At 43.8% G+C, this 13,969-nt stretch overlaps 1 protein-coding gene across 8 annotated transcripts in view; it reads left to right on the forward strand.

Moving 5' to 3' along the window:
- The window catches only part of Znf10 (zinc finger protein 10), an 83,446-nt gene that overhangs the window by 52,700 nt on the left and 16,777 nt on the right, over positions 1 to 13,969 (forward strand). For 6 of the 8 annotated variants that reach the window (XM_019204536.2, XM_033762505.1, XM_019204537.2 and 3 more), the window contains one exon: positions 6,061 to 6,138. In XM_019204536.2, coding sequence (XP_019060081.1) covers positions 6,106 to 6,138 — 33 coding nt within the window. In that variant the 5' untranslated portion in view covers positions 6,061 to 6,105. Of the gene's footprint in view, positions 1 to 6,060; positions 6,139 to 9,350; positions 9,528 to 13,969 lie in introns of those variants that run through there. The other 2 variants (XM_010604220.3, XM_010604221.3) reach the window with 2 other exon arrangements.

Below are 13,969 nucleotides of genomic sequence, written 5' to 3' on the forward strand. Positions count from 1 at the left end.
TATAATGTTATAAAAATTATCTGGGCTCCCATTAGTGAATAAAGATCAGAATAAATTTTCTGAGCAGCTGCTTCTTTATTTACCAACAGGAGTGTACCCAAACTTAAAAGTGTATATTTAATTATTTTTAAATTTTTATTTGACCTATAAAACCAGATAACATTTAGACAGACAAACATATAAGACAATTTAAACTAGAGTGTATCCAGATGGTTTTGGCCAATTGAATTATAAAATCTTTTAGTTATGACTAGTCAAAACCTTTGCAGGTCAATTAACAGATCTCATAGAATTAGAATCAAAAGGAATGAAAGCTGTTACTAAAAGAGTAAACCTTCTGTAACAAACTTGAAACCAACAAGCAAACATATATATTTTCCTGTTAAATCATTTCCACATACCTTTTCTATATACTTAAGCCTTTTGGTCTTGTATATCTTTATATCTTTTAACAAGATATATACAAATTTTTATCCATAGCTTTTTAAATATTTTTCCTCTGCCGTCTCACTTATTATAAATCTTCTATAACAAATTTCAGCTTAAAGTATCCTTTTTCTGTTTTTAGATTGTTACATCTTAAAATTTGACTGGCTGTCAATAGAACAGTATTAACCTTGAGTTTTTATCAACAAAGTACAGAAAAGAGCAAGTTAGCCTTATAATCACAATTCAAGAATTTGTAATGTACAAGAAATGTTTAAAGTACACCAATTAAACTTAATTCAAATTGAAACAAGGATACTTTTAACAAATAGTTAAAAATTTTAATTTGATTTTTCTTGTAAAATCTCTTTTGATGTCTGGTAAAATATAATTGCAGTTTTTCTGGCTTTGTTTTGGATTCCAGACCTTTGTAGGCAGCATCAGGCTGATAACACAGTGTTGGCCTTGGGGCTCTTAAAGCCTGGAGCGTTTTTTTTTTTCTTTATTTTGTTGTATGTTTTTCAGAGCTTTCTTAGCTGTTTTCAGTCCATCAAAGATTTATTTTCTCATTTTAGTTCTTTTAAATCTGAGTGTAAGTCCTGTTCCATTCTCTCTGAGTTTGATCATGCTTTTCCATTTGTACTCTCTAGTACAGTAAAGCTAAGCAATCCTGTTTTTGTCCCCACCTATTTTACACTTTCTTAGCAACTCAAGTGGGGTGGGGGATAGCTAGACTTCCTCCAAAGGGGAAACACCAGAATTTGTCTGTATCAATGTCACATTTTCTGAGAGGCAAGTTTTCCACAGGAAAAACAGCAGATTTGTCAAGCAATTGTTTTAAGACCAAAACTAAATAGTTTTTACCAATAGCTGATTACCATGGAGCAGAAGCTTGAACAGCTCCTAGAGCACAAGAGGCTCCACATTATCAAAGTATCAGGTAAGTAAAACAAAGGCTGATAACTTTTCCTTTGTCTAGAGTTGTCCTGTGGGCAAAGTCTGGCTTAGCTGAGACCATGATGACTCACAAAGTTTTTTTTTTTGTTAAAATGGGAGTGTTAAAGGGAGAGTTGGCATGTCTCAGAAGTCTCTTTTGTAAGAGATCATCTACTATGGGAGTTAGTCCCTCTAAGTTAGAGCGGGGGAGGGGATATTGTGCCAAGCTAGGGAATTGTGAGGGATTTTTAAGGAGAATTTTGACGGGGACATTTGGCTATTGAGGGAGAGTGAATATCCCACACTTGAGGATTAACAAGAGAGGGGCTAATTGGCCAATTGGATTGGGAAGATGAGAATTGGAGGGCTTGAGATAGTATCAGGCAGAGGGAAGATGTCGAAGTGTTGGAAGGGCTCGGCATAGAAAAATGAATGGATGTTCCAATTTGAGATAAAATATTGTGGCCTAATAAAGGAACCGGGCAGGATGGGAGAACTAGGAATGAATGAAGAAATGGAAAATTGCCAATTGTGCATGACAGTAAGGGAGTCTGGAGAGGGCGCTGTAGTTGGCCTTCTACCCCAACAATAGAAGTCTGAGAAAGGGAGGTAGGCCCCCAGTATTCTCGTAATGCAGAGAAGCTGGCACCAGTATCCAATAAGAAAGAAATGGTCCTACCTGCCACAGTTAAGGTTACCCTGGGCTCCTGGGCGGTGATCCGCGTTGGGCCAGGTGTGCCAGGGCCTCTTCATAGTCCCTCAGTGTTGCCAGACCTATCAGGTCCGCAGGTTGGGGAGCTGTGGGGCTGACGATCGAATGACAGACGCCAAGGGACAGTCTATACCCCAATGTCCCCTCTGGTGATATTTGGGACAGAGCTTAGTTGGCACCTTGGAATTAGGACAGTCCTTTGTCCAGTGGCCTTCCTGATTACACCTGTAACAGGGGCCTGGTGGTTGGGAGCCCTTTTGTAGGGTTTTTCTTCCCTGTGGCGCAGGTGGACTGGTCGAATTAAGAGCTTGTGCTAATAATTGATATTTTTTTGTAATTTTGAGGTCATCTCGGCCATGGTAGGCCTTGAATGCTGTAGCCAGGACCTCTGTCGGAGGGGTTAAGGGCCCCTGATCAAGCTTTTTTAGTTTAAGTCTAATGTCGGGGTAGTTTTGAGAAAAGAAATGTATCATAATTAATCTCTGGCCATCGACAGACTCAGGGTCTAGTTTGGTATGTTGACAGAGGCCATCCATCAGCCTTTGTAAAAAGGTGGATGGATTTTCATTTTTGTCCTGTATGATTTCATTTAACTTTTCATAATTAATGGACTTCATAGTGGCTCTGCAGAGTCCATGAAGGAGACAATTAATGTACCTGTTTTGAGCCTCAATTCCCACCTCTGTGTTGTAGTCCCATTCTGGGTCCTGATCAGGGACTGCAGCAGCACCTGTTGGGTGGTGATTGTTGGTTAAATGTTCTTGGTCTGCGTGTGTACAAGCCTGATCCAGCACTCTTCTATTTTCCTCGGGAGTTAAGGCATTGGTTAAAACTACAAAAAGATCATGGTAAGTTAGTTGATAAGATTGAGTCAAAAGTTGAAATTGTTTTGTAAAGGTAGTTGGATCAGCTGTAAAAGAACCAAGTCTGGCCTGAATGAGAGCTAGTTCAGACATAGGAAAAGGAGTATGAACGTGGACAATTCCTTCAGCTCTGGCTACTTTGTGCAAGGGCGTCATCGTGTGGCCCTTGTGTGTCTTGGAGCGGGTGAGAGGTGGAGCATAGGGTGGGGTGGTCGGTGAGTCAGAAGAAATGGGAGGGGTAGGAGATTCCAGAGGAGGGGAGGAGTCGGATGGTGTAGGAGGAGGGGTGAGTGGATTTTTTGCGGGGGAGGATTATCTGCCGGGTCTGGTTGGTTTGAAGAATCGGAAGGAGGGGGGTCAGTTGTGGGGGGACCTTGAGACAATAGAAGTATGGGAGAGACTTTGGTGGTGGAACAAAGAGAGGATTGGCTAGCCAGATAGGAAAAACCATGGACATACGGGATCTCCGACCATTTTCCTTGTCGCTCGCACAAATTGTAAGGTCTCTAATCAGACCCGATTCAAAGGAGCCATTAGGCGGCCAGACGTTTTGATTGCCTAATTTATATTGGGGCCAAATTTGAGTAGACAAGGGAATTAGCCATTTGGGTTTTAAATCAAGACCCTCCAAATTCCTGAGTAAGCATCACAAAGGAGAGTCGGCAGGTATAGAGAAACCAGAGCCCATGACCACCAGGACAGGAGGTTATCAGAAGACCAGACATCTCCGAGAGTTCTGATAAAACTCCTGTTTTTCTAGACCCAGTCTAGAAAGCTGAAATTTGGTCTCCCGTGAAGGCGTCCCTTACACGAGATAGGAAATTATGCGAAATAAGTCCCGGACTTAGTTCAGTTGAGTCCCAGACTCAATGGAGGCAAACCCGGTTTGCCAAAACTGAGGGACAGAGGACCTGGGCCCCGGCCTTGTCCCGGACGTGGTCCTTATGGGTGGTCTGGAGTCTGGGGTCCCTGTTACCCTGAGGACTTCTCAGAAAGGGGAACTTACCCAAAAAGGTGTGGGTTGGAAGATCAGTAGGTCGGTGATGGCTGCAAAGATGGCAATGAGAATGGTCACGGACTTCGGGTGGGGGCTGAGCAGGGGCACCCTGGAATCTGGGTTTCGGGCCCCAGGCTTTTAGCCTGTGGACCTGGCAATCCCAGATCCCGCTTCTGACACCAATGAAAGGGGGGTCGCGTGCCCCTTTGGGTGCCCCTTCCCAATTAGGCCACTCACACACCGAGAGGTCCGGCAGGAGATCTTTATTGTAGGGAGGCGAGCAGGAGGCAGGAAGGCAGAGAGAGAGAGAGAGAGAGAGAGAGAGAGAGAGAGAGAGAGGAGGAAGAAGAAGCAGAAGGAGAGAGAAGAGAACAAAGAAAGGAAGGTCCTTTTATCAGTTTTGGGGTGGGCTATTGCTTATTTATGAGGAGTGAGCTACTTTTAACCTATCACAGGCCAGATTGCTTTTATGGGCCCAGTGCTGTAGACACAGGTTTCAACTTTCCTGGACCACTGTAGCCTTGGGGGGGAGGGAAACCAGAAATAAGGACATGAGGTCATTTTAGGAACCAAGATATACCAGGAAAATGCAGCCTGCGAGGCGGCATCACAACATACTTTAACATGATCAATTCCCTAACAATTATTCACAATAACTAAAAGTTGGAAACAACCCAGTTGTCCATCAGTAGATGGATAAGCAAAATGGCTAAACAGTGGATAAACAAAATGTGGAATATGCCCACAATGGAATACAATTGAGGCTTGAGGTTCTTTTTTTGTGCTGGGGCTTGAACTCAGGACCTTGTGCTTGCGAAGCAGACAAAGTGCCACTGGGCTAAATCTCCAGCCTGAGGCTTGAACTTCTAATACACACCACATCATGGATGAACCTTGGATGACTCAGACTAGGTGAACTAAAGCCAGACAAAAGGATGGATGTTCCAGGATTCCACTTACATGGAATGTGTAGAAGGGCAAATTCCTAGAGATGGAAAGAACATGAAAGGTTAACCAGGTTTGGAGAGAGGGTGAGGGATTTTTGCCTAATGGTTACAGAGTTTCTGTTTGTAATGATGAAAAAAGATTTGAAATTAATGCTGATAGTTATACAACTTGTGTATAATGCCCCTGAAATGTATGTTTAACAGTGGCACATTGTATGTTATTTACATTTTGCCAAGGTTTAAAAATTCTGTAACATACCAAAACTATCAAACTACAAACTTTAAATGGGCAAATTATATGAATTGTATTTCACTAAAGCTATTTAAAAAAACAAAGAGCACAATAAAGACATTGTCACACAAAAGATGAAAGTGTTATGACTAAGAGGCCACCATTATCAAGAATGTTAATGTCCTTCAGGAAGAAAGGAAATGAAAAAAAATGGAAATACTGGCCTGTAAGAAAGAAATGGTCAGTGGTAACTGCATAGGTTAAAAAATATATCTCCTCAATATTTAAATTATCTTTAAACAATTTAAAATTTTTATTTTGCATGTGGTATAAAATGGTTACATTTATTGTGGGAAGTTGGTATACTTACATAACATCACAATTCTTTTAAAAAGAAAATGGACTGGGCTCCTTTTGTGTTCCACTTCTAACAAATTTTCACAGTGTAGCAACTTCATTTAGCACAGTTAGCTCCCAGCTGTATAAGTCTGAAACCTCCCAGAGTCCAGAGGCAGACTTCACGGTGCACTTGGAACTGAGTTCTGGCCTGGAGGCTTGGGAAAATTCATGTATGCTTGCCCCGGGCAGATTCCCTTTCCTGTCTCTTCTCTAGTGCTTCCTACCTGAGTGGCTGGGCTTCAGGAATAATCCCCATCCTTGTCACTTGCCCCTTCCATCCTCAAGCTGGTGGAGGGTCTTCGTGTTCTACATGTACTTCAAGGTTCTGGCTTCCTTTGACCAGCTGGAGAAAATACATTTCTTACATATGCAGTGAAGATGTTAGGTCAAATTTTGTTGTTTATTTTTACTTTAAGGAGAATTTATAATGGCCTCCAGTTCCAAATTCCATTCAGTTCCAAATGAAATTTAGCAGGGATGCCAGAGATTTAAGGGGTGAAAGTGCAATTTATGTAACTTGTGTTTTTTTCTTCTACTTTGCTTTTCAGCATTCTCCTGTTACTTGAGAAAGTGTCACTGAGAACGAGGCAGGCATGGAAGCTGTGGTGCCGATTGCCAGGTCCCAGGTATATTGGACTGCTCTCCTTGTTATACAGCAGGAAATACCTTTTTTCTGGGCAGAGAAACTTCAGAAATTGTGCCTCCGACACTGTTCCAGGAGAGTAGGGTTACTGTGTTTCTTCATTTGTAATGGTAGTTGAAAGGGAATAGTGATGCTCAACAACTAGGCCACATACACCGAGAGGTCCAACTGGAGATTTTATTCAGGAGGGCAGAAGAGGAAGAAGAAGAGGAAGAGAGAAGAGCAGAACAGAGAAAGAGACAGACAGAGAGAGAGAGAGAGAGAGAGAGGGAGGGAGGGAGGGAGGGAGGGAGGGAGAGGGAGAGAGAGGAAGTGTTGGCTCATTTAGCTAATGACTTCCTTATTAGGGTGGGACAGGCCATTCTTATCCTAAGGCAAGCCATGTTGCTCTTTGAAATTTGCACCTTGGGGAAGCTCTAAGTGTCACTTCTATATGCTGATGTGATCTTGGGGGAAAGGGAACTTAACACAGGGGTTTGAGGGTAGAAGAACCCAGAAGTCCAGCCCCAAATGGCAGTGTCACAAAATACTTTAACATGATCAATTTCCTAACAGTAGTTTCACTTCCTTTGTCAGTAGAGTGGGCAGAGTTGAGTAGGATCTCAAGATCCTGATGAATGAGTTTGGGGTGTTGGAACTGGAAGTGCTGGCCTTGCCTATCCTGGGCATGGTGTGAATTCCTCCATGGGGAGCTCTGGTTTGGAGGAGTTTGACAATTTAGAGAGTTATCCAAGGGTAACTGCAACCAAAGCAGAGAGCTCTGAATGATACAGGAAATACCAGAAATGAAATATGAATTACTATTATCAAGCTTGACCTGGTTGTGAAATAGTTAATGAATATGCTTTTTAATTTCAAGCTACATTTTGACAAGATACAAAAAAAAAAAAAAAAAAAAAACCCAACAAAACAGGCAGTTGTCTGATACAGATGCTGTCTTTGCCTGACAAAAGCTGTGCTATCTTGGAGCAGATAGAACACAACACAGGATGAGATGTTCCCAACATAGAGATAACAGCTACAAAGTACAGCACTTTTCAATGCCAAGTTATCTAAAAATATCCTTATGTCTGTTTTGACCACTGCATGGACCCCAATCACAGATACTTGTTCTGACCCCTATCCATAATAGACATGCCGGACCTCTCCCAATGCCCGATATAACTTTCTGCCTTTTCTTACTTGCTGTCAGTCCACCTCTGCCTAGGTGAATAAAGTCTGTACCTCTTTGCTTTCACTAGCCTACTCCAGGTAGTCTCATTCCTCTGTGCCATTTGTTGCATTTGTTGCCAGAAACCCAGGAGGAGAGAAAGGCAAAGGCCCTCTTTGGGGAGGCCCTTGACCCTTTCCTGAACCTCCATTCTGCTGAGACCACCCAGTGACAGCTGCTCCTAGACCCAGAGTCTATAGCTCTTGCCTTGCAAGGTCTCACCAGGCACTTCAGATGGGGCAGGCCTGCTTTTTCTTTCCTAAGCTCTCCCTCCTGCTTCATTTCCACTCCTTCAAGCCCTGCTCCTTTTCTTCCCCTCTTTGCCTTTGCCTGTCTCTTAACTCTTCCCACTGACAGAGAAGCTTTGTCTGCTTCTTTTTGATGTTAAACTCTAGTATAAAGAGCTCTGCCAGAAAGATCACTTCCCTCTGGCATCTGATCAAAAATGAAGACCTTTGGTTTGGTCTTTCACTCACAGTTTACAGCTTTGAGATCTGCTTAGAGACATCCACTAGATCACCTAGCTGTTCTCCTGTACCCTTCTCTGTGGCTCATCAGGAACTTTGCATCTTCTGTGTTTCCCTCTACCCCCTTGGCCTGTCTTCTCCACAATATCAAGCTTCTCTCTCTCCTGATTGGAAGCCCAATGTTTATCTTTTTCTGTAATACAGTTTGACTGCTGTACAAATTGGACAGTGGTTCACAATGGGCAGAAAATGGTACTTTTGATTTATCTGTTCTGTGATGTCTAGATAAATATTCTGGCAGTTGGGTAAATGGTCTGATGTGCCTTATACCCAGGCTTTCTACACATTACACAGCCTTCTTTCTCTATTCTCTTCCTGTGATCCATCTCAGCTCATTCTTCTTTCCTTATTTGGCTTCTCCTTCCCTCCTCCTCCCTTCTCTGACTGCAGCCGCCTCCCCCTTAGGCTGTAGCCCTTGTAGCTACTCAGCTCCTTTCTGGACCTCCTGCTGTAGCTTCCTTTTCCTTGCCCCTATTACCTCCATTGATCGGACACTTCCCTTGGAGCACAACCCTTATCTAACAAGATCATTCCAGTATCCTGTCACACTAGGTTCAGACTGCATTTTGATAATTTTTCCCTACCCCTGTCCCTCAGTTTCTGCTTTGGGAGGTGGTGGGGGTAAAAGTAATAGTCTGAGTTCATGTCCCTTTTTCTCTGCTTGAACTTTCTCAGATTAATCAGTGCCTGGGCTCCTTCTTTACAGACCCCCAGTAAATATGCTCAAGAATTTCAATATCTCCCTCAATCTTATGACTTTACATGGGAAGACATAAGTGTCATCCTTTCTTCAACCCTCTCACCCAAGGAGCAGGAACATGTTTGGTCCCTGGCTCAGGCTTATATAGACAAGCAGATGCCTAATCAGGAGGGCACTGTGCCTATTCCCTGGGCTAACCCAAATTAGAATTTTGACCAGATAGATGTACAGGGATAGTGTCCAGCTAGGAACTATCACAGCTATATGATTACTTGTTTAGTTGAAGGAGTATGAAGAGAAGCACATAAGGCAGTCAATTATGATAAACTAAAGGAGACCACTCAAGGGAAAGATGAGAATCTGGCTCAGTTCATGTCCTGTGTGGCTGCTGCCCTCTGGTGCTTTACAGCTTTAGATCTGAAGGGCCCAGAAGTCCAACTCATTTTGAAGATATATTTTCTATTTCAGGTCAAGATATTTGTAAAAAGTTACAAAAATTAGAGGCAGGTCCTCAAACTCCCCAACAGAAATTAATACATCAAGCTTTACAGCATATTTCTGAATACCAGCTGCTTGTCCCTGCTATAAGAAACCCAAAGGCCAACTTAAAAGGTCAGCAGACATACAAGGGAGTTCTGAATGTTTCCTTGCCCAAGGAGGTTTCTCTAGGGCCATGTTTCACATGTCACTAGCTTTCACACTGCGCCAAGGAATGCTGCCAGCTGGGGATTCCTTCTAAGCCATGCCCCTTGTGCCAGAGCCCACATTGGAAGTTGGACTGCCCTCTGCTAAAGGAGCTCACTTCCAGGGTCCCCCAGCCAGCACTCTCCTAGACCTTCTCTGACTGGTGGCAGAAGATTGACAATGCCCTGTGGCTCTAGAGGCCCCATGGACCATCTCAGACACCAAGCTTCGGGGAACTCTTATGGTGGAGGGTAAGTCCATTTCATTTATAATCCTTTCCTGGGCCACCTGTTCCACCTAGCCTCTTCCTGAGGGCCAGTCTCTCTGGCTCCAACTACTGTTGTGGGGATTAATGGCAAAATTTCCAGACCCTTAAAAGGTCAACAGTCCTTTCCCTATTTTTTCCTGGCTATCCCCACCTGCCCTGTCCTTCTCCTTGGATGAGATATTCTTACAAAATTGCCTGCTACTTTGACCATTCCTGGTGGACAGCCTGCCTTTTTCACTGCAGTCATTTTTGCTTGTTTGGTTGGTACCCCAGCTCCCATTATTTCCCCTGACCTTGATCCTAAGATGTGGACTATCTCTTCCCCCTCTGTGGCACTTACCAGACCCCTCTCGTCATTTGCTAAAACTGGATCATTCCTACCCTGCACAGCATCTGTATTCTATTCCTGATCATGCTCTGAGAGGTTTAAAAACCAATTATCTCCCACCTGCTACAGCCTCCTAATTCCGACTCACTCCCCTTACACTAACACCATTCTCTCCATTCGCAAGGCAAATGGCTTCTATCAACTAGTACTGCACCTCCATGCCATTAATCAGATTGTCCTTCCCATAGATCCTGTAGTGGCAAACCCATGTATGCTTCTGTCCTCTGTTCTACTGTCCACTACTCATTATTCTTTCCTACATTTAAAAGAAGCCCTTCTCACTATTGTAAGAGTCAGGGGACATGGACATCACTGGAGACCCTTGCAGTAGGTACCAGCCTCTTCTAAGCCACCACAGCACCGACTAAATTTTATTTTATTTTATGTTTTGGTTTTTTTGAGACAGGGTCTCACTATGGTTGAGAGACTTGGAGACCCTTGCAGTAGGTACCAGCCTCTTCTAAGCCACCACAGCACCGACTAAATTTTATTTTATTTTATGTTTTGGTTTTTTTGAGACAGGGTCTCACTATGTAGTTGAGACTGACCTGGAACTCACTATGTAACTCAGGCTGGTCTTGAACTCACAGCGATCCTCCTGCCTCAGCCTCCCGAGTGCTGGGATTACAGGTGCGCACCACCATGCCTGGCTGCACTGACTAAATTTTAAGAACAGATGAACGAGACTTATAGTGAAGCAGAGTCTTGGGTCCTGGTCAGTGCTGCTGATGGCAGCAAAGCCCCCAAGTGCATCCAGCATTTATTGAATGCAATTGTGAGAAGGAATAGGGAGCTAGGGAGTTTTGAAGTCATTTAGTGAACTGCTGAACACCTGGCACGATGTTGCCAAGCAGGGCTGTCAGGGAGTTAGCACTGCTTATCTCGCTAGGATAGAAGAAACTGGTACTGAGACCAGGCACAATCAGCAAGCAACCCACGAGATCAGTGAGAAGTGATAGTTCAGGGGAAAGGATTTTAATTGGGGTCACGCTGACCTCAGCTGCATGTAATTCAGCAGGGCCCTGCCTCTTTAGACCAGGACTTAGGTTTCAGTGGCAGCCATTAGCAAAGGAGCAACACTGGCTCAACTCTGCTAGCTCACATACCCATTTGAGTTGTACATGGCTTCGGTCTGACTCCTGATGTAAAACAGTATAGCTGAATTAGGGAAGGCAAGAAGCATGTGCCACTCATAGTCTGCTAGTACTGGGCAGGAAGGTCTCCTATAACTATTCTACATCCTTACTTATAACCCCTCTTTGCCTTCACCTGGATAGACTCTGACACTCACCAGTCCCAACAACTGACTTGGACTGTTTTAGGGAGCACCCTCAGGGTTTTAGAGACAGTCTTTATTACTTCAAAAAGGCCTTAGCTGGAGACCTGTTCTTTTCCATTTTTTTCTCCTCTTACTTTTTGCAGTATGTAGATAAACTTCTCTGGCATTCTTCTCATGAGTCTTCACAATGGGATAGTCTGTTACTTTTACAACATTGACTTAAAGGATATCAGGTATTACCTTCTAAAGCCCAAATCTCTTCCCCCTCTGTCACTTACTTAGACATAATCCTCCACAGACCCACTTGAGCCTTGCCTCCTGATTGAGTCCAGCTGATCTTTCTGATTCCAGTCCCCACTACAAAAGAGCAACTCCTTTTCCTTTTTGGAATGGTGGGATATTTTCATCTCTGGGTACCTGGCTTTTCCGTCCTATAAAATCCTTATATAAACTTACTAAGGGAGAACTCACTGAACTTATATAGATCATAAAGATTTTACCCACTCCTCTTTTAAAATACTAAGAAAGAGCTCTCAAAATGGCCTCTGCCTTATCCCTGCTAGACCTTTCCCAGCCTTTCTGTTTACATACTGTTTAGTATGGAGGGTGCCCAGCTGCAGTCCTGACTTTGGGGCCCAGGCCCCAACCGGTTGCTTTCCTATCCAAACAGCTGTATTCCACTGTTCTGGTATGGCCATCCTTTTTATGGGCAGCTGCTGTAGCAGCTCTCATGCTCATAGAAGCTTTTAAAATCACCAGGCATGCACCACTCATGCTTTATTCTTTCTACAGTCTACAGAGCCTGTGTCTTCTTCCCATCTTTCCCACCTCCTGTTCTCACCCCCCTTACAATTATACACACTCATCATAGAGACCCCCACAGTAACTGTTGACCTGGCCTTCAAGTTCAACCCTGCATGACCTCTTGTGCCTATTCTGCCTCACTCTAAACCAGATCCACATGACTATATCTCTCATTCTCTTAACTATTTCTCCCCACCCCCCCATTCATCCTCCTCTTTGGCCCTTATCTCCTTAGGCTTCTGGTGCAATTCTTACAGAACCACATACAGGCAATTGCTGCTTGGCAGATGTTCTTCACTGCTCCCACTTTGATGAGATTCCCCCCAAATTTTCTCCCCATTAGGTTTTCTGTGAAGCCCCCATGTCACCAGTGAAATAGCACTTGAGATGCACTGCCCTCCCATCCCACTCAGCTTTTTCTTTTAAAAAATTTTTTTTGGTACCAGGAATTGAACTCAGGACCTTGTGATTGCCAGGCAGGCTTGGTGCCACTGAACTACATCCCTGACCCTCTTTTTGTTTTTTCTATTATAACAAAAAATTGGGGATGCCGGGCTTGACCTGGTTGTGAAATGTTTAATGAATATGTTCTTTAATTCCAAGTTACAGTTTGACAGGATACAAAAAACACAGTAAAATAGGCAGCTGATGGAGGTGCTGTCTCTGCCTGACAAAAGCTGTGCTATCTCGGAGCAGATAGAGCACAACACAGGACGAGATGTTCCCAACATAAAGATGACAATTACAGAGTACAGCATCTTTTCAATGCCAAGTCATCTGAAAATATCCATACATTTTTCTTGACCATTGCATGGACCCTAACCACAAATATTTTCTCTGGCCCCTATCCATAATAGATGTGCTGGGCCTCTCTTTCAATGCCCTATAAATCTTTCTGCCTTTTCTTTGTTCAGGGCTGATGGCCTCTTTCTTGCCATCAGTCCACCTCTGCCCAGGTTAACCTCTTGGCTTTCACTAGCCTCCTCAGGTGGTCTCATTTCTCCTCCATTTATTACATTTATATCTCCCAACCTGTTAGCTATATGATATGCCAAGCTCTTGTTCTCTAAAAATTGAAGAATGAATTCTAGGAACATTGGAGGTTGAGAGTAGGAAGGTATTTATTGATAGGAAAGCTCCTGAGGGGCAGGAGAGGACCCAAGCTTGTAGCTGGGAACCCCACTTGACAGAGGAGTTTTACAGAGCAAAACCCATGTGGGTGCAACATGGGCTATAGCCATGATCATTCAATAAGGTTACAAGTATAGTCACTTAGGTAATAGTGATCCAAGTGGGAAACAAGACATGTAACAAGTGTGGATGGAAAGAACAAAGATTCTCCTAGGAAATGGTGGGTCCAGAGGTCTTGGTTATCCACAAGGGTGGTTGGTGTCTATCTAGACTTCAAACTTTCCAATGTTTGTTCTTTGAGGAAGTATGCAGGTCTGGTCATCTTGTCTTTATCTTGAGGCCTGCTTTCCAACCAGTATGTCTCCAGCTGCAGCTGTGGTGTATTTCACCTTTGTTCTGACCCTCTCGAGGACTTATCTCTATCTGACCTAACTCATCTGTCTATAATATGAGGACAGGACCTTTGGCAGCAGGATGATCTGGAGTGTCAAGGGTGTAGATAATGCTATTGCCAAGCCTCTTCCTCAGGAGGGTCCTGTACGCAGTGTTGAAAAGTGAGCTGGGGAAGCAGACTGAGAGCAGAGCTGATGTTCTGCTGTCTTCAGGGCTCAGTCCTACACTGGGATGTTTTGGGCAGGTGTTAGTATGTGCATTGAAAACCAGGAGGTTTGCGCCAGGTGTGGTGGTGCATGCCTGTAATCCCAGCACTTGGGAGGCTGAGGCAGGAGGATTGCTGTGAGTTCAAGACCAGCCTGGGCTACATAGTGAGTTCTAGGTCAGCCTCAACTACATAGTGAGACCCTGTCTCAAAAAACCAAAAAAA

The sequence above is a fragment of the Fukomys damarensis genome, unplaced genomic scaffold (assembly GCF_012274545.1).
Source record: "Fukomys damarensis isolate Sample0158 unplaced genomic scaffold, DMR_v1.0_HiC HiC_scaffold_12, whole genome shotgun sequence".
NCBI lineage: Eukaryota > Metazoa > Chordata > Mammalia > Rodentia > Bathyergidae > Fukomys > Fukomys damarensis.